Here is a 20,874-nt window from a genome sequence, read left to right on the forward strand (position 1 = left end):
TGCTGAACTATATTTCCCCCCCTGAGGATCACCAAATTAGTGAAAAAGAATGAAGAGATCACAGACTTCTGCCTTACAGTATAAAGAAAGCATTGATTCATAGGAAATATAATATAGTTTTCATATTTTTATTCATTATGAAGACATCAACTACAGAAATCATTGTAGTAGTTAGAAAATATAAATTAGAATATTATATGATATTTTGATTCCATTATCTTGGTGGCATACAGGACTTATGCGTAAGATTAGAGTGAAAAGACAGCAAGGGAAGAAAAATGAAGGAATTGTATTCATTGTGTTCTTATCTCTTTGGCAAATAAATGATCTCATTCCTCCATTTGCAGTAAGTTGTAAATATCAGTGGTATGTAAACTTGGTAATCAGGCTTTCTTACTAACATAGGATCCAATGACAAGATAGATCACTACTAATGTTAGTAATATGTTAGTCCTCATCATTTAAAAGCAATGTTCTAATATTTATTCAAAATGTTGTTATTGTTAGCTGCTGTCAAGCTGCCCCCAACTCATGGCATTGCCCACGGACAATGGGATCAGATCATTGTGATCCACAGGGTTTTCACTGGCTGATTTTTTAGAAGTAGATCATGAGGCCTTCCTTCCTAGACTATCCTAATCTGGAAGTTTCACTGAAGTTCAGCATCACATCAACACATGCAAGCTTCCACTGACAGACGGTTGGTGGCTGTGCTTGAGGTACATTGGCGAGGAACTGAAACGAGGTCTCCCACATGGAAGGCAAGAATTCTACCACTGAACTACTACTGCCTTCCTCCTATTCAAAATACAGTTAACTAAAATTTCTTTTGATCAAATTCAGCCTAAGTGTGATGCAAGTGGATTCATATTTAATGTATTGTCACAAAAATTGTAATACGTAAAATTAACTTCATGGGACATTGCAGTACAATATTTAATGTGAACAATGTAGTAAATTTATTTTTTTTAATTTCCATGAATCATAGTAACAATCTGACTCCATAAGTTAAATACAAGAGAGAAAAAGAAAAGAAAATGTAAAAGAAAAAAGGCAGAAAAAAAATGAAATAATCATTTCTTCATCCCCTTTTTGTTCAAATCACAAGGTGTAACACATATGAAAATCATCAAATTTTACTACTGTTTGGGAGACAGATAATTCATAAATGTAAGTGGTTCCTATAATAAAAAAATGGAAATTTTGATGACTATCTCAGTTCTACATTTTATTTTAGAGCCTACATTTACCAGGTTCACTAGATCGTATTAATCTGAAAAATTAACTATTACCAAACATTCCCTCTGCAGTTGACATGGAGACAGAGCTTCTGCATAAATTTCTAAATGTGATGGACAATCAGGGAAATGTATACAATTAAATATCAACTTTAGCGGTCTCTAAATGGCATAATACAATGGCTTGGCATCAAACTGAATTTAAAAACAAATAAAAGATGTGTATGCAATTTGAGACTAACATAAATAAAGTCTTAAACTTCCTTTACCAGGTATATCCCCTAATCATACTACAAACTCCTCCGAAAGGACCAAATGGATCTGAAATTTGCCACTTGGCCAGTGTAAGAAATAAGTGGCCCCATGACCAGTGTTGAAACCCTGGCAGGCTTTACCCGTCTTCACAACCCCAGCTCAAAGTTATAAGTGAGGGCCATAGACCTCTGAGAAAGAGGGAATAAGAAAGTCTACGATTGCAATAAGGATGATGTTATAGAAATACAAAACTTTCAATACAAAAAGTTGGAGGAGAGAGACCACAAATATAATTTAATTTTAACTAAGTCAGATAGGATTATAGATTGAGAAATGCCCCCTAGGAATAACATGAACCTAAAACAGGAAGCATTTCCAATGACATCTAGATTTATTTACAGATTCATCTAAGACCTAAATGTGAGAAAAAGAGTTACGTCCTGTAGAAGAGACAATACGAATACCCCAATAACTGAAGTGGGAGTCAGGGATAACTAACTGTCAGAGCTTTCAAAATCCCTTGATTTTTTCTACTTTCCTTGTCCAATGACTGGAGGGATTGGTCAAGTTCATCTCTTAAATTGAAAATCTTTAGGTAGAAGATGCTGTGTTAGAGGCATTGATCATCTGCAGAAGGACATGAGTTTCAAAGGCGGTATGAATATGACATCTTTTGGACCCTGCTGTTGCGAGTCACCCCGCAGGATGACGACTGTCAAAGCTTACCGTAGCCTGTGCTATATGACTCGCTGCCTACTGCTCCCAGAAAACAGTCCTCAAGACAATTCCTTTTGCCTTTTCAACATTAGCTTCATTCTATCTCAAAACCTGTTTTTAAAATTCTTCATTCTTTTCCTTTGTCCCAATTCCTTTCTCTTTTTAGCACCCCTTGTGACAAAGTAGAGCTGCCCCATAGGGTCTCTTGACTGTAATCCTTATAAGAGCAGATCTCCAGGTCTCTCTCCCGAGGAGCCGCTAGGTGGGTTCGAATCACCTATCTTTTGTTTAGCAGTGAGTGCTTTACCATTGCACCACCAGGACTCCATATTTTCTATGAACATTACAAAATGTAAACTTTCTTATGCAGGTTTTTGTACTAGGGAAAAATTTAAGATTAAGTATATCATAATTTGGATTTCTAAAATGAAAGGGTAAATTAATAGTCAATGCTATATGAAATAAAATCCTCAGAGGCAAAAAAAGGCATAATACAAGCAGGAAATTTTTCAGCATATCTCCCAGGAAAAGCACTTATCTCTGTTTGAGTTACCTGGCCATTCCACAACCATAATTACTCATCACAGTTTACATGACAATTCTGAATAACTGGGGAATTCCCCAGGATTGATCGTCATTAAAGAGTGAGTAAACCATCCTATTCAAAGGCTATTCCAGCTAATTAAAATCAACACACTGTAATGTTTTATCATGTCTCCTTTTCAAACAAAAAGCAAATTGAGTTATAAGAGAAAAAAAAAAACAAAACAAAGCACATTGCCATCAGTCTATTCCAACTCATAACAACCCTATAGGACAAAGTAGAACTCGTCATGGGATTTCGAAGGAGCAGCTGGTGGATTTGAACTGCCAACCTTTTGGGTAGCAGCCATAGCTCTTAACCACTGCACCACCAGGGCTCTATAACAGAAAAAGGTATTGACAAAATATTCGCTATCAAGTAGTCTCTGGAAATTTACCTGCTACAGTGCCTATATGATAAATGAGTTAGATGAGATTTTGTCATTCCAACTCCAGATTTTGGTTAATTTAATTTCTTATTCTTAAATTTAAGCTATACTGTTTGTACATGCAGAAGAACCCCTGGTTGCACAGTGGTTAGAATGCTCAGTTGCTAGTCTAAAGGTCTGAGGTCAACCCACCAGCTAGCTTCTAGTGAGAAAGATGTGGCAGTCTGCTTCCATAAAGATTTACAGCCTTGGAAATCTTGGGGGGCAATTCTTCTCTGTCTTGTAGGATTGCTATGAGTTGGAATCAACTCAACAGCAATGGGTTTGGTTTTCTGGTTTGGGTTGTACATGTATCATAAATTTCTATTTTTAGGAGCCGTTGATTAAATAGTGATCTAGGTTATAATCTAATGTGGATACATCTAACAAATATTTATTCTACTAATACATTGTTATCCATGAGCTGCAGGATAGGAGAGTGTTGATCCTGGAGCCATCTTCTAACCCCCTCCGTATGGAGTAAGGTATCTTGGCAGGCCTCTCAACTACAGAATATGGTGCCATATTTCATTTGTAGTATACTTCATGAAAAGTATTTGTCAAGGGCTATAATCTAAAATTGTTGCTGCTCAATAATTTTATCACGAGCTACCTTAAAGTTATCTATGAAGGGTTGTTTGAGATATCTGCAGCTCTTCTCTTCCTCTATATCCGAGAGCACAAATTCAAATGACTTCAAGGGTCAAAGGCACAGACAAATGAATAAAGTACCCCAAAATATCTAATAGAAAGAAGTGAGAGTGATGGTTACCAGCGAGGTGCATCCCATGCTTAGAAACATACTCTTTTTTTTTTTTTTCTTTTTTGAGCCTCTGTATGGTCAGTGCCATGCCCAAATTTGGCTGGGAGCCTACCTGTCTTTAGCCTCTGCATCTAGATAATCTATGATCTAGCCTAGATTATGTTAGTGCTTCCCGAGCTACCCGAATTCTATTCTTTGTTTTCTGTACTATCTTACAATTGATCTTACTAAATTTTGTCCTGATGCCATGGTTTTAGGAAATTTTTAGCTGAAGTTTATGGGAGGTTTTTTTTTTTTTCGCCTTGTCACAGCCCAATTAATTGAGCCACCACTAGTCTGTCAGTTTGTGATACTGTGTTGGCTTGCATGTTATGATTCTGGAAGCTATTCCACCAGTATTTCAAATACCAGCAGGGTCAGCCATAGGGGACAAGTTTCAGCAGAGATTCCAGACTAAGACAACCTAGGAAGAAATGCCTAATGATCTACTTCAGAAAATTAGCCAGTAAAAACCCTATGGATCACAACAGAATATTGTCCTATATAGTGCTGGAAAATGAGCCCCCGTACATTGGAAGGCACTCAAAATACACAATGGCCATGACCATGAATTCAAGCATACCAACTATGATGAAGATGGATCAGGACTGGCAAAATTTTCATTCAATTGTTTATGGGGTTGCCAGGAGTTGGAGCCTATTGTTTGACACTGATAACAACAGCAATTAATTAAGAGCTTTTTCATACGAAGCAGTGAATTTTACTCTTTAACAAAGCTATTTTATTTTCTAGTCAAGATATCATTAAACAATAGTCAGTTCATAATCCCTACTTGTTTTTGATCCTGTGCTTGTAGGAATTCTTGTTTTTGTTTCAGAAGTACAAATAGTAAAAACGTACTCACCCCACACCTTCTGAGGTGGTCATAGTGCTCTTTGCACACATGCTGCCTTCCTCTCTTCGTCCAGGCACATAATAGGGCTTACCTCCTAGTTCTCTTGTAGTTGGGGTAGACTGCGAGTAGTACTGGCTAAAGAATTTTAACCTGTGCCACTCCCAGCTTGGGGCATTTACTACCAACCTGAGACCCACCAGTGCCCTTGTTTTTCTCTGCTTTTGTTGCCAGCTAGAAAACCTAGGTCCTGCTCAGTGTGGCTCATCTCAGCCAATAAATGAGAGGCCAAAGCGGGAGAGAGGAAAGACAACTTTATTTCATTGTGTAAGGAAAGGAGACAGTCAGGGCTGCTGCCTCCAAGACTGCTCAGTGAGGGCAAGGGAGAAGGTTATACTTTTAAGGGATTTACAAATAGGAAGTTCATACAAGTTACATCAACAACACTCCTAATCATACTATGAAGGCACGATGGGGCTTACATATAGCTTCATGCAGCACATGTTCAGAAAATGGCAGTTAAACTCCACACAGAGGAGGTGAAGTTACTATGTATGAGGTATTTAATGAGCTAAAAGATTATTCTGAATATAAACATGACACCTAAGCCAGTTTCTGCTGATTTCCTTTAGTTTTGGACAGCAGTTAAGGGGAGGGGAACCAGGATTTTAACGTAAAAGTATGGGGCACATCAAGCAAAGGAACCAGGATTTTAATGTAAAGCTACAGCGCATGCCAAGCAAGCTGCTTGAGGCAGTGAAATTTTCCACAGCCCGAGGACCTCTGTCTTACCGTGGTCACTGGCAATGTTCCAGAGAGTGGCTGCTCCATCAGCCTCTGATCATAAGGGAGAATGACAATGACAGCACAACTTCAGGGTGCCCATTTGACCCAAGTAGACATGAACTGTAAGCGAAAAACAAACCTTTGCCTTTTCAAGCCCGTGAGATTTGGGGGTTGTTTGTTTGTTACTAGCACCAGATCCGAGTTCGACTCCTCCCCATGCCCATCCCGCCATGGCTGGAAGGATGTTGTTGGATACCACTGAGTTGACTCTAACTCATAGTGACCCATGTGACAGAGTAGAACTGTCCCATAGGGGTTTCTAGGATACAATCTTTATGGGAGAAGATCATCAGGTCTTTCTCCTGTGGAGCCTGTTGGTGGGTTTGAACAGCCAACCTTTCAGTTAGCAGGCGACCTCTTATTCTTGCACCACCAGGGCTCCTTATTAGAGGGTTTTTGTTGTTACTAGGCACCGTAGAGTCGGTTCCGACTCATAGTGACCCTACACAACAGAGAATTCCCCATAGGGTTTCCAAGGAGCTGCTGGTGGATTTGAACTGCCGACCTTTTGGTTAGTAGCCAAGCTCTTAACCATTATGCAACCAGGGCTCCATTAGAGGGTTAAAAAAAAAAAAAGAGGGTTAGATGCAGGAAATTTATGCTTACACTAGCTGCCTGAATGTAACTGCCTTCCAGGGACAAAGGAACTGAATTCTATCTTTCTTACCAGGATGATTGATAGTGACAAAATCCGATTATATCTGTTCTTCTTTGGGACAAAAGAGGCAGGACTTCTCTACTTTTAATGATAATGTTGTAAAGTAGAAAGAATGTATCAGTTTTCTGGGGGGAAAAAACATGATTTAACACATCTATAGATCATGTATCACCCTTTTTATCCTTTTCCCTAAATTATAAAACTTATTCTTTAGAATGAAAAAGACAAGGCCTTGCAGAAACCTAGCTCTGGCACTCAATAATTTACCAAGCTGATATCTTCCTAGATTATCACATGGCAGGTAGGTAGTGGTCTCCTGGTACCCAAAAATAATTGCTATATTTAATGTAAGAATGCTGTTGAGAGGACTGCAATTGTGTTTCAAAGAATAAAATGTTTCTCTGATCTTAACTCCAGTTCTAGTTTGCTCTCCTAAGTGACTAGTTTGTCTCCGACAAATACATACAGTAATCATGTGTCCTTTTCTACATCGTCTGCTAGGATTACCATGTTTCAGAAGCATGTATGGAGGACATTACAGCATCTACTTTGTGTATTGACGTCACTCTTTACTCTCAGATAAAAATTATAGAGGCTAGAATTTTAGGATATGTAAAGTTATTCCTACTTAGAGTGTTCACAGTTGTTAACTGGTACCCAAAACCAGTTGCCATCAAGTCAATTCCAAGCCGTGGTGACCCCATGTGTGTCAGAGCAGAACTGTGCTCTACAGGGCTTTCAGTGACTGAAGTTTTGGAAGGAGAGCGTTATGCTTTTCTGCTGAGCTGTGTCTGGGTAGATTTGAACCCCCAGCCCTTGGGTTAGCAGCTGATTGTGTTAATCTTTATGCCACCTGGTGACCCCTGTCAATTGGTGTTGGTAGTTTAAGTAAAAGAAGCCTAGTAACTGGATTATATAGAATGGTAGTTAAATTTATAGGATCTGAGTGAGATTAGTTGTATTCAAATCCTAACTTTGCCACTCGGTAGTTATGTAACTTAAGCAATTTACTTAAACTCACTGTGCCTCAGTTTCCTCATCTTTAAAACTGGAGTGCTGCCTTGGTGATTGCGAGGATTAAAAGTGTTAATAGATGGACACCACTAAGAACAATGCCCAGCATGTTAGTTGTTACAGTTATTTCTCCAACAGTGAATGGTCAACAATAACAAGTTAATCAGAATGGTTCAATGTTAACCAAAGGCCTTTAGTATAACAAGAGGTATGCTAGGTCCTAGAAATACAAAAATGAGGAAGACCTGACCCTTGTCTTGGCTCATAGGATAAAAAAAAAAAAAAAAATTTTTTTTTTTTTTTTTAATGATAGCATAAAAAGAGAAAGAGACATAAATGGGTAATTTCAGTGTAGTGGGAGAAGATCAATAATAAAATTAATTGTGTTTTCAATCAAAACATAATTCTCTGCTAACATATCAATATAAGTACTTCACTTTGAAATCCTCAAGGATATACTCATTTTTGCATCTCTCTAACCAAGTGTTGAAAATGGAAAGCACTTAGACATTGTAGGATAGAGGAATTAACTGAAGGTGGGATATTCAAGTGTTGCTATCCAACAGTCACCTTATTGGAATGGCTCACAAATAAATGCAATTTCAATTGTAATGAGTGTTTTGACAAAAGGATTATATAAGAAATCAGGGGTGAGGGAGGGAGAAGGGCTATACAGGTCTCGGCATTTGGCTTTTAAGCTGAGACCTGGAGGATAAACAACAGGTACCAAAAGGAGGAGTGTTTCAGACAGATGTGACAGCGAGTATAAAATGGCTGAGGCAGTGGAGCTCATCAAGGGCTTTTGGGTTTCAAGACCTAAAAGAAGGAAAGTGTAGCTGGAGCTAAATAAGCAAGTAAGAAAGTGGCATGAGATGGCAATTATCACATCCTTCACTGACTACCACGTCTAACATAGCCCCATGTGCTTACTCACTCTCTATCCATTTTCTTATTTTCTTTATTGCATTTCTCTTAAAATATTTATTTATGTATTTATTTTTTATTGTATGGTCTCCCCAACTGAAATAAAAGGTCTATTGGAGAGCTGTGTGCCTTACTCCTCTCTGTACCTACAACACTGAGAACGGAACTTGGCATATCATTGGTGTTAAGTAAATGTTGACTAAAAAAAATGGTAAATAAATGCATGTTGTTAGAGAGGTAAGCTGGACCTTAGTCATGAAGGGCTTTATATACCGCAAACAGATTTGGGACTTTGACTTAATGGAAAGCAAACAAAAACTTGGAAATGAAAGATGACACGGTCATAGGGATGAGCAAGACTGAAACGAGTGCCACTTACTGCAGGCAAGTAGGGAGTATGAAGAAGGCAATAATTCTGAATCACAGAGGGAGGAGACAAAGATTGCGAGTGTATTGGAGTAAAAAGTATTGTTTTGTTTTAAAGTCACTAGCCCTAGAGCTCCCAACTTCCCAGGTCCTGGGTTTTCTGTACTTGGTGCAGTTAGGGTGGAGGAGAAAGGAGTTAAAATTGGTGAAAGCGTGGTAGGAGAGGATGAGTGAAGTAGGTCTTTAAAGTTAAGGTATTATTCACGATTAGCCAAACCCTGTCAGGCATAAATGAGTCTTGCATATGTCTATTGTCTATTGTGACTGAAAACATCCATTGGATTAATTCACAAATTATAGCTTTGATTTAATCTCTTTGTTTCATGTTGTGATAGATTCAGGTTGTTAAAGAATACACACATACTTTATGAGTCATTTTCTTTCAGGAATGATGCAGCTTCAAACAGTTCCTTTGAAAGCTGTGTTATGTCTTCCAGGACTGTGTATATTTGAGGGCAGTCAAACTTCTGGCAGATTTTATGAGATTAAAATCTGTGCTTTCCAAATAGGTTGACAATTAGCACAACACTAGAAGTCATTCTGATCGGCAGAAGTCACATTTAAGATATAAGAGAAATTACAGAGGGCTCCTTTGTTGGAATAATTCGTATTTAAGTTGACACCACTGGACGTGTCAGGAAATACCTTCTTTTTCAAATAAAATAAATCAAACTGAAGTATTAGCGGAACATAACTCAAGAAAGTGAATCCCTAAGTGAACCATCTATGATTCCCCCTGTATTTTAACCTTTTAGACCTTCTTTCATCTGTCCGTGCACTCAACAACAGCAACAAATAACAAAAATGTACATATACGGAGAACACTATTGTGGTGGTAAGCAAGACAGACATGCCATCTTCCCTCAGAGTTTCAAGTCTAACAGAAAGAGAGACAAAGACATAAGCAATTACAATATAACGTGTTGAAATAAGCACCCAAAACCAAAACCCCCTGCCTTTGAGTCGATTCCGACTCACAGCAACTCTATAGCACAAAGTAGAACTGCCCCATAGAGTTTCCAAGGAGCACCTGCTGGATTTGAACTGCTGACCTCTTGGTTAGCAGACAAAGCACTTAACCACTATACCACCAGGGTTTCCTAAAATAAGCACAGGCGCCATAAAATCAGACAGGAAGAATTCTGAACCAGTCTTGGGCAAAGTCTAGCCAGAGACTTGAAGGTCAGCTGGGAAAGGTGGGAGGAAGGTTTTCTCTCACCTTATTTACTGCTCCCTCCACCATTTTTTTCCACCATACCTTACCCCTGCTTCCCCTTTAAAAGCACAACCTAAAATTGATCAAAATTCCCACAGGCTGACATTTCATAGAAATAACTTCACTACACATTAAAGTGAAGAGAAAGAGGGAAAAATGAAAATAAAACAAACAAACAAAAAAAACAGACGATATAAACAGAAAAAAAAAAGTGTAAAGTTTTGATCCTTAAGATAACTATAGTTCAGGGAAATAATATATACATATATATATAGCAATAAATGTGGTCACATGTTAAATGAGGAACTGAGTTCTTTGTACTACTCTTTGAGCTCCTCTGTAAGGTTAAAATTATTTCAAAGTAAAAGTTTTTAAATGATGAAAATATGGTACTATAAGGTCAACATCATTATCTATATTTCAACACTGCTTCGTACTTTTCAAGTATTATACTACCTTGCAGGTGAAATTACATATTATCTTACTTTTTCTTTTATTATACTTTCATGCTAGCACCTCATTAAAAAAAACCTAATAAAGTATACACAATTTTTAAAGTATAAGTAGAGTATGAACATTGCAAAATAAATTTCTGAAGAATTCTTACTAGTAAAAAATGGCTATCATCCCCTTTATTTTTTCAGACTGGAATGTAAATATGATTCAGAATTGACATATATTCCTTTTTTCTCAGTGGAAGTAACAACAGAAGTCATTTTGCTTACTCTCTCTTTCTCTCCTGCCTAGGTTTCATATGTCAAAGCCATTGACATATGGATGGCAGTATGCCTCCTTTTTGTGTTTTCAGCCCTTCTAGAGTATGCAGCTGTGAACTTTGTATCAAGACAACACAAAGAACTTCTGAGATTCCAACGAAAGAGAAAGAATAAGGTCAGCAACAAAATGTATTGGGTTTGTTAGGATACCATTTTTCACTGGAAAATGAATTTGTTCTATTTAATAGAGAGGTACAGAGAGAAAATAGAGACTAGGACCTAAATATAATATTGCTTTGTTCTTCTCAAATTTGAAACAAATATGCCAAAAATAGCTTCAGGGAGAAAATGGTGACACCTCCATATACCGTATGTACTACCTGGAATACCACTGTTTTTTGTTTCAATTAACAAAGTATATCATTTCTTGGGAAACCCTGGTGGTGTAGTGGGTAAGTGCTACGGCTGCTAACCAAAGCGTTGGCAGTTCAAATCCACCAGGTGCTCCTTGGAAACTCTATGGGGCAGTTCTACCCTATCCTATAGGGTCGCTATGAGGCTATATGAGTCAGAATGGACTCAACGGCACTGGGTTTGGTTTGTTTATCGTTTCTTGCTTGCCATGTAAGAATGTCTCTAAGGGTTTTACTTGATGTAAGTCATCAAATATAGTTTTTAAATTTCTCCTTTTCTTGAACTAATTCCTTTGTTTGCATCAAATAATATTTATTAACACTGTGATGATAAAAAAAAAATTTTTTTTATCGTGTAAAACCATGTGGTCTCTTTTTTATGCATACTTTTTTTATATTCTTAAGACATTTCTTCTGAAACACTTTCTTGCCTTGCTATCATCTGATAAATAAAAGCTGTACCCAAAAGCACATTTATTTAGAACATCATTCAGAGACCACAGGAGCTTGTGGAAGTAATCCCCTAATTGAATTTGGATGTCCAGAATGGGGTTGCTCTTCTGTATTAAGACCTGTAATGGCGTCTCACGTTACACGCAAGCCATTTTGACCAACTTCCTTTTCTTTTCTGCAAGGGGGAGTTTCTGTTGACCAGCAAATTTCTGAGTTTACTTCTAACCTGAATGTACCAACCACCGTTGTAAAAGCAAATGGACTCTTGAAGCTGTAGAGAAATGTCAAAGTCATATATAACGGGAGAAATTGTGGCCAAGATCCAGGATCCTTAAATATTTAAGTCAAAACATAACTCAAACGTTAGAAGTAATAGTCTAATGTATACAGTGTGCATTTCAAAGGAAGTTTTAAAGGGTTTAATTTTTAAACTTTTTAAGGATTCATAATGATTTCTGAATTATTGACTGCAACTTATATATTCATTAATTTTTTTTTTTTTTTTGGAAGCACTAAGCCACAATCTCTTGGTGCTTGGGTATATTCAGTGTTAAATGTATTCTAAAGGAAGAACTTATTGAATTGTGTCTAATTAGCCCCCCTGCAAAAAAAAAAAAAAAAAATCAGCACTGCTCCAATAAATACTGAATTCTTTACAGAAGGGAAGGAACAGGAGGATTGAGAGATTGCTGGGTAAATACACTGGACAGAAAGCAAAGCTAGAGCTTACATTTGGTTAAATTTTCATGAAAATGAAAGTGCGTAATTTGTTCATTGCAACGTGATTGTGATGGGGAGATTAACCTTTTTTTATCCCCTTCCCTGCACCCCCATCCCGCAGCCTACTTACACTTTTCTTATTCTTCTTCACTCTCCCTTTCTCTCTCATTCCTCCTCTTTCTCCCTGTCTACCACCTACTGGCTCCACCTGTCTCTCATGTTGCCTGGCATGGCCTGAAACATCAGGACAAGGTGCTCTGTCACAGGAGCCAACTTCTTGTCTTTATTTCCCATTAGTGGCTGATAAAGATGATTTTCCCCTCCGACAGTATTACTGAGAAATAAAGTAATACTCAAGTTCCCCATCATTTTGGTTTGCTTTTTGACTTTTTATTTTTCATTTCTCTACCTTCCTCCTACTGCCTATACAATTTAGAATGTATCAACCTTGTGTTACAAATGGTAGAAATGAAGGTTCTGATGTGGTGTCTAAATGGAGGAAGTCTGGGAGATCAAACACATTCTATACCCACAACACACCTAACAGTCACAGCATCTAATGGATAAAGTCATAGACTATAAGCACATACCCTCAGTTCTTGTTCTTCCTTTCTAAAAAATTAGCCTTGCTAAAAAAAAAAAAAAAAAAATTTTTTTTTTTTTTTTTACTAAAGCAGCCCTTTATTCAGTTTTGCCACATGCAAAAATACTAGGATAAAATATTTTACATTCTTTCCTCTTTAACTTACAAAGAGATGACAAGATTAATTTTATTAGTGATTGGAAGTCTGGTAAAATGTTGAAATGCAAAAAGAGTAATATTTTATTATTTTTTTTAATTAGTAGTTGAAATATTCAGGGAGCAAATATTGTGATTAATATTTAGTGTAGAAAAAAATCAAGTTTTCTTTTTTAAAAAGTTTAATTCATAGTTTGTGGGTAGATATCTTGCATATGTGAAAAATCTATTAATTAATACATATGTCTGTTACAATGCTATATATATTTTGATTAGATATGACTTGATTCTCTGGTTTCTCAATCCCTCTTGGTCCACTTTACCTTCCCACAGACAGAAGCTTTTGCACTGGAGAAGTTTTACCGTTTCTCAGACACGGTAAATTCACTTTCTTAACTCTAAGTAGAAGAGTGTGGTTGTCAGTACAAACCAGACAGCAGTGTTTGGTGGGGAAACACAGCCCCTTCTGTATTTAAAGCCAAACGAGCGTTGTCCCTGTTTAGCAAAGGATGCTTTCTTTTTCTAAGAACTTCACTTGTCTTCCTCACTGGGTGAAAGGCTATTTAAATATGACCCTTCAGCTTATTAATAGAGCTCTTTCATGTGTCAAGATGATTTGAAGTACATATTAAAGAGAAATATCATATGTATCTTATAATAATCTCTATTGACAGAATAATAGTAAACTTTGATAAAATTAGCTCAAAAGCAGCCCCACTTGCCAGAAAATAAGATCTAAGGCAATAAAATGCTTTGTGCAGTCTTTACATCCCTAGAATTCATTCTTAATGTTAAAATATTGTGAGATTCTTCACAACAGAGGAGTGATTTTCGTTTTGGTAGTATCATCCTTTGAAACTGTCGAATAAAAAGAGATCACAAAGACACGTGTTCACATATAATAGCTAAATGTTTAGGAAGGTAATCTAGGGCGAGAATACCGGTCCGTAGGCGCCTAGCCTTGTGGACCCATAATGTATCACTCAGTGATTAAATAGAACTGTGCCGAAGCCAAGAATTTAGCCTAGGGAGTCATACACAAATAATGCAATCTACTAAGCTGAAATTTCTTTGGTAAAGTAGGTTTAAATATAACTCCGTAGATGATTTTACTGTACGTTTCTGGTTAAGAATCACTGCAAGAGACATAATGTTAGATAGGTATTGCAGTATCTTAACTTCAGAGCTGATATCTAGACCCAGTATTATTTGAAGGTACTTATTATGCTTTTTTATATTATAATACACAATCACTCAGCTATTTTCTTTGCTACTAAAATTGCATGTTTCCCAACATAGCCACTTTTCCTTTGGTTTTCAATCCTGAAAAAATGATTGTGCATGATCCATTTTTTAAACTTCGTTATCTTAATTGTGAATTTTTAAATTGCATGGAATTTGCATAATCAGATATAGTGTTTGCGAGATAGATAAATAGCTAGATAGGTGGATAGATAGGTAGGTAGGTAGAAAGAAAGATAGACAGGCAGACAGACTGTCTCTTTGGAGGAGCAAAATAATTAACTCTTCTCTAACTAAACAAAGGAGCCCTGATGGCACAGCGGTTAAAGCACCCAGGGGCAAGTCCGTAGATCCGTGGCTCAGCTGCTTTCAGGGAGAGAGACGTGGCAGTCTGCTTCTGCAAAGGTTACCACCTTGGAAACCCTATGGGGCATTGCTACCCTGTCCTCAGTGGCAAAGTGTTTACAACTGAAAGGCAATATTTATAGGAGCCTTAAAATGAAAGCTATGTCTTCAATTAAAAATTGCTTTAGAACACAATGCCAGAAAAGCTCTAACGAAAAATCAGGCTTATTCACCTCATAGGTGATCAATAAACACTTGTTTTTAAAAAAGGAAATAACATGATAATGCAAATATATTCATTAGAAAATAATATACACATCCCACTTATTTTTATAATATTCTAAGAATTAAGCAAATTTTTGAATTGGTTATTTTCACTGTTTGGACATTATTCTCTTAACCTAACAACCCCTTAGGCGGATTGGACTTGCTATTTAAAAAAAAAACAAAAAACTATAGATTTCTGCTTAGAACCAGTCTGAGCAATCTAAATCTTTAAATCAAAACGAGTCTAAAGTTCAGTTCTATGCCCTTTATTACTGTGAGTACTGGTTTACAGGAATTTTCCTCAGTGCTCTGATTTGACAGCATAGGCAAAGTAAATAAAACTGCCTCATTATAGAAGGCTTGTCAAAACGGGCACCTTATGTTACCTAAGCATCACTCCCAGGGAATTTTTAACTTGGTTCACCATCGGCTGAGGGATTGTATGCACTCTTTATACGTTTCTCCTCTGTTTAGGTCCTTTATTAAGGTACCAGTAAATTGCCTATTGTGAAAGAATACAAGTTCGCCCTTGTATCCAGATTTCCCCACCCCACACTGTCACAGCCTGCTGTGTGCTGGTTATCTGCTGCGCCGTTTGGATGCTTAGCCCCAGCGCTGTCTATGTGGGGGTGTATGCATGCCATAAAAGTACTTTGGTTAGAAGTTGGTCTGCCCATTTATGATATTACTGAAGTCCTATGTATATATATAAAAAAAAAAAAGACATACCAAAATATTTCTCTACACATTATTTGTTGAGGGATAGGGATGAAATGGGACTGCTTTAATGCATTTCATGTAGCTTCTTTGGCATTGCTTTGATTTTTCCTGAAAGAAAACACATTCCCCCAAAGTCCTAGTACCTATGTCTTCCTAATTATTATTGCATGTTTATCATTTATTTGTAAGGAGACCTGATGGTGCAGTGGTTAAGCGCTCAGATGCTAACTGAAAGGTCAGCGGTTCAAACCCAACAGCTGCTTGGTGGGAGAAAGATAGGGTAGTCTGCTTGCATAAATATTACAGCTCCGGAAACCCTATGGGGCAGTTCTATGCTGTTGTACAGGGTCGCTATGACTCAGAATCGACTCCACGGCAACGGGTATCATTTATTTATACACACAAATAAAGTAGGAAAGAACCATTAGTTAAAGAAGGACTTAAGAAATCATGAACAAGTTTATGATTTGCTAGGTACAATAATTATCTTTTCAGATAAACATATCATTGACTATCTATATACAAATTGAAGATTATTTCATTTACAGGTTTACCTTACCTTGTCTTACCTTAAAAATAACTAAAGCTAACTTTCAAAGACAACAAATAATTGATTTTTCTGCCAGTGTATTTTGTCAACACTGTAGTCTTAGGACAAAATGCACATAAATACATATTTTGGTGTAAGTGATGAAGCTCCACAGTTGAAAACAATATGGCAGCACACACACAATATTATGTAATCATCCTTCCATTCTAAATTAATTTATGCCATATTTTTTCAATAGATAAACTGTTCCCCGGGAACTTCTATCACGTTAACTTGAGGAAAAGTAGTTTCCTATAATTTAGATTCAAACAAAATTGTATTTGAATGGCTGTAATATACAGGGGCTGAAATTTTGTCCTTTCAGGGAAAACAAAATTGTATGAACATAATTATTTCCTGTAAATAGATATTTAGAGTTTGTGTTAAACACAGTTAATCCTTGGACCTACCTCCCTTCAGAAATATCTGTGCAGAGAAATGATATCCAATAAGGTAATATAATTTCCACTTAAATCTAAATTCACATGAATTATGGTTACTTCCATCTCAAAAATAGCTAATATAGAAATACTGGTTTTTTCACATATAATTTCTTATAATACCTTGTTTTGTGCCACTCCATAATTACAAGTTGACACTGAAGGAATCTTGTATATTATGCTAGAAATAGATATATTTAAAATAAATTGTCTCATTTATTTTCATCTCTCCTCTAAAATATTTATATTCCATCTTCATAATTTTTCATCTAAAATAGTCATCCTTTAAGCTTACATTTTACCATTCAATCATCTCCAAACTGTGTCTGAATCTAAGTTTCGTGTGCCTAATTCATATGCCGTCTACAATAAGTGCAAAGTTCTCCTGGGGACTAGATTTTAAAGAATTTTATATTAACAATTGACTTGCAACTATAAAGTATATTATAACCTATAATTGCATTCTTTTTAGCTCTCTGTTTTTAAATTTGTATTATAAACGTTATATATATTACATAGAAATGTATATAGCTGTGTGAAACAATATTTCATTTTAAGTTAATGTTTATTTTAGCAGAACAACTTTCAGTTCTCTCACATTTTTTATCTTAACTTACAATTTTCTAAATAGTGGTGATTTTCCTCAAAGAATATGTTATTGTTACATTTATTAGCAAGTTTTTAAGTTAATCCATACACTTTGAAATCATATACACGGATTATTAGTAATTCAATCTCTTCCCTCTTTCACTTTCCCTTTTGACAATTAAAAGTTACAAAAAAATTATTTAAACAGACAGACTTTTGGGATAATCTATTTAATACCTTGATCCTGTAAAGAACACCCCAAAGGGCTGGAAAAACTTCAGAACTAAAATAATTTGTTTAATGTAGCTATATCTTACAGGAAGTCATCACTTCACATTCGGGTTATTGTTTCATTCCCACTCAGTGGAAGTGGAAATCTTCATGCCTTCACCACTCTTCAACCCAAGTAATTTTTTATTTTTTTTTTTGTCATTTTTGAGGATAGGAAACTCATATCTCATGTACGGTATGTTAATATGTTTGATGATAGAGATGAAATATATCTACCTTTATATTTTCTGACTGTAATATTTCTTGTTCTAATATGCATTTTATATAAATCAGTCTTTAGCATAATTCTCTAAATAAAATGCCAAGACACTCAGAATGTGCCACAATATGGTATTGATGCTCAGCTACTGAAACATTTCTCTCATTTCCAAATTTAGTGAAAATAGGTCTTCCTTTAGAAAGAATTGTACAGTAACTAAATGGATTTTTACATTCTTTAGTGCTCAAAATTGCTCAAAGCAGATTAGGAGCATTTACTTGTGGGTAAGTTAAATTACTCCTCCAATTTTAGTTAGTTAATCAGCTATGTTCTATAGCCTGTTTTTATCTGATTCTGCTTAACTTTCATTATTACATATATTTTGAGTGGTAAAGTACCCTACCACCACTCATCAGTCAGTTTGTCTTACTGTGGGAGCTTGTGTGTTGCTGTGATGCTGGAAGCTATGTCACCAATATTTCAAGTACCAGCAGGGTCACCATGGTGGACAGGTTTCAACACAGCTACTGGACTAAGACAGACTAGGAAGAAGTACCTGGAGATCTACTTCTGAAAAAGGCGTTCTGTGAAACCTTATGAATAGCAGTGGAACATTGTCTGGTATAGTACCAGAAGATGAGCCCCTCAGTTGGAAAGCACTCAAAATATTACTAGAGAAGAGCTGCTTCCTCAAAATAAAGTCAACCTTAAAGATGTGGATGGAGTAAGGCATTCTGGACCCGTCATAGTAGACCATATGATTGTTCAATTCAGAATATCCAATACCAGTCCATTTCAACCTGCTAATGCCTAGGATATCGATTTTTAAGTGTTTCATTTCATTTTTGACAGCTTCCAATATTTTCAGAATCATGTTTTCTACATTTTGTGTTCTGGTTATTAATAGATGTTTCTTCTCATTGTGAGCCGTGCCACATCAGCAAATGATGTAGAATGAGGTATATCGTTGCTGATGTCAGATGGATCTTGGCTGAAAGCAGAGAATACCAGAAAGATGTTTACTTGTGTTTTATTGACTATGCAAAGGCATTCAACTGTGTGGATCATAACAAATTATGGATAATATTGTGAAGAATGGAAATTCCAGAACACTTAATTGTGCTCATGAGGAACCTGTACATAGACCAAGAGGCAGTCAATTGAACAGAACAAAGGGATACTGAATAGTTTAAAATCCAGAAAGGTGTGTGTCAGGGTTGTACGCTTTCGCTGTACTTATTCAAGCTACATGCTGAGAAAGTAATCTGAGAAACTGTACTATGTGAAGAAGAGCATGGCATCAGGATTGGAGGAAGATTCATTAACAACCTGAGATATACAGATAACACAATCTTGCTTTCTGAAACTGAAGAAAACTTGAAACACTTACTGATGTAGATCAAAGACTACAGCCTTCAGTGTGGATTGCACTTCAACCTAAAGAAAACAAAAATCTTCACAACTGGACCAATAAGTAACATCATGATAAGTGGAGAGAAGATTGAAGTTATCAAGGATTTCAATTTATTTGGATCCACAATCAACACCTATGGAAGCTGCAGTCAGAAATCAAATTATATAGTGTATTGGGGAAATCTGCAGCAAAAGACCTCTTTAAAGTGTTAAAAAGCAACTATGTCACTTCGAGGACTAAGGTGCGCCTGACCCAGGAGAATGAACACATCTGTCTTAGAGGAAGCACTGTCTGAATGTTTCTTAGAAGCGAGGATGGCAAGACTTTGTCTAATGTACTTTGGACGTGTTATCAGGAGGGACCAATCCCTGGAGAAGGACATCAACCTTAATAAGGTAGAGGGTAAGGGACAAAGCAGAAGACCCTGGACAGGATAGATTGACACAATGGTTGCAACAATGGGCTCAAATATAGCAATGATTGTGAGGATGGTGTAGGACCAGGCAGTGTTTCATTCTGTTGTACGTAGGGTTGCTATGAATAGGAACCCACTCAACAGCGCCTAACACACACACACGCACACTGTGCTGGGAGTGACAAATTGAAGGCAAATGATATTACATTTATCATCAAAAATAACATTTCAAGATCTATCCTGAAGTACAAGGCTGTCAGTGATAAGATGATACACATACACCTACAAGGAAGACAAGTTAATATTACTGTTATTCAAATGTACCCACCAACTACTAATGCCAAAGATGAAGAAAATGAAGATTTTTACCTACTTCTGAATCTGAAATTGATCAAACATGCCATAAAAATTCATTAATAATTACTGATGATTGGAATGCAAAAGATGGAAGCAAAGAAGAAGGATTGATAGTTGGAAAATATGGCCTTGGTGATAGAAATAACGCTGGAGATCAAATGATAGAATTTTGCAAGACCAATGACTTATTGTAAAAACTTGTTTTCAACAACATAAACACTAACTATACATGTAGACTTCACCAGATAGAATATACAGAAATCAAATTGTCCATATCTATGGAAAGAGATGATGAAGAAGTTCAATATCATCAGTCAGAACAAGGCGAGGGGCAGACTGCAGAATAGACCATCAATTGCTCATACGCAAGTTCAAGGTGAAGCTAAAGAAAATTAGACCGAGTCCTCGAGAGCCAAAATATGAACTTGAGTATATCCCACCTGAATTTAGAGACTATCTCAAGAATAGATTTAACACATTGAACACTATTGACTGAAGACCAGACGAGTTGTGGGAAGACATCAAGGACATCATATATGAAAAAAGCAAAAGGTCATTTAAAAGACAGGAAAGAAAGAAAAGACCAAAATGGATATCAGGAGAGACTCTGAAACTTGCTCTTGAATGTAATATAGCTAAAGAGAAGGAAGAAATGATGAAAAGAGCTGAAAGATAGATTTCAAAGGGCGCCTCGAGAAGACAAAGTATTATAATGAAATGTGCGCTGACCTGGAGTTAGAAAACCAAAAAGAAAGAGCAAGTTTGGCATTTCTCAAGCAGAAAAAACTGAAATTTCAAACCTTGAGTTGTAATATTCAAGGATTCTATGAGCAAATGAAACATCAAATGAAGATGGAAGGAATACACAAAATCACTGCACAAAAAAAACTGGTTGGTATTCAACCATTTCAAGCATATGATCAAGAACAGATGGTACTCAAGGAAGAAGTCCAAGCTGCACTGAAGGCATTGGAGAAAAATAAGTCTCCAAGAACTGACAGAATACC

The 20,874-nt window shown here is 36.6% G+C and overlaps 1 protein-coding gene across 2 annotated transcripts in view; it reads left to right on the top strand.

The window, feature by feature from the left end:
- The window catches only part of GLRA3 (glycine receptor alpha 3), a 240,913-nt gene that overhangs the window by 204,996 nt on the left and 15,043 nt on the right, over positions 1-20,874 (top strand). The window contains exons 8-9 of one of the 2 annotated variants that reach the window (XM_003415819.3): positions 10,707-10,850; positions 13,334-13,378. In XM_003415819.3, the coding sequence (XP_003415867.1) occupies positions 10,707-10,850; positions 13,334-13,378 (189 nt within the window). The remainder of the gene's footprint in view (positions 1-10,706; positions 10,851-13,333; positions 13,379-20,874) is intronic. The other variant, XM_003415818.3, reaches the window with a different exon arrangement.

This window comes from Loxodonta africana, chromosome 21 (genome assembly GCF_030014295.1).
Source record: "Loxodonta africana isolate mLoxAfr1 chromosome 21, mLoxAfr1.hap2, whole genome shotgun sequence".
Lineage (NCBI taxonomy): Eukaryota > Metazoa > Chordata > Mammalia > Proboscidea > Elephantidae > Loxodonta > Loxodonta africana.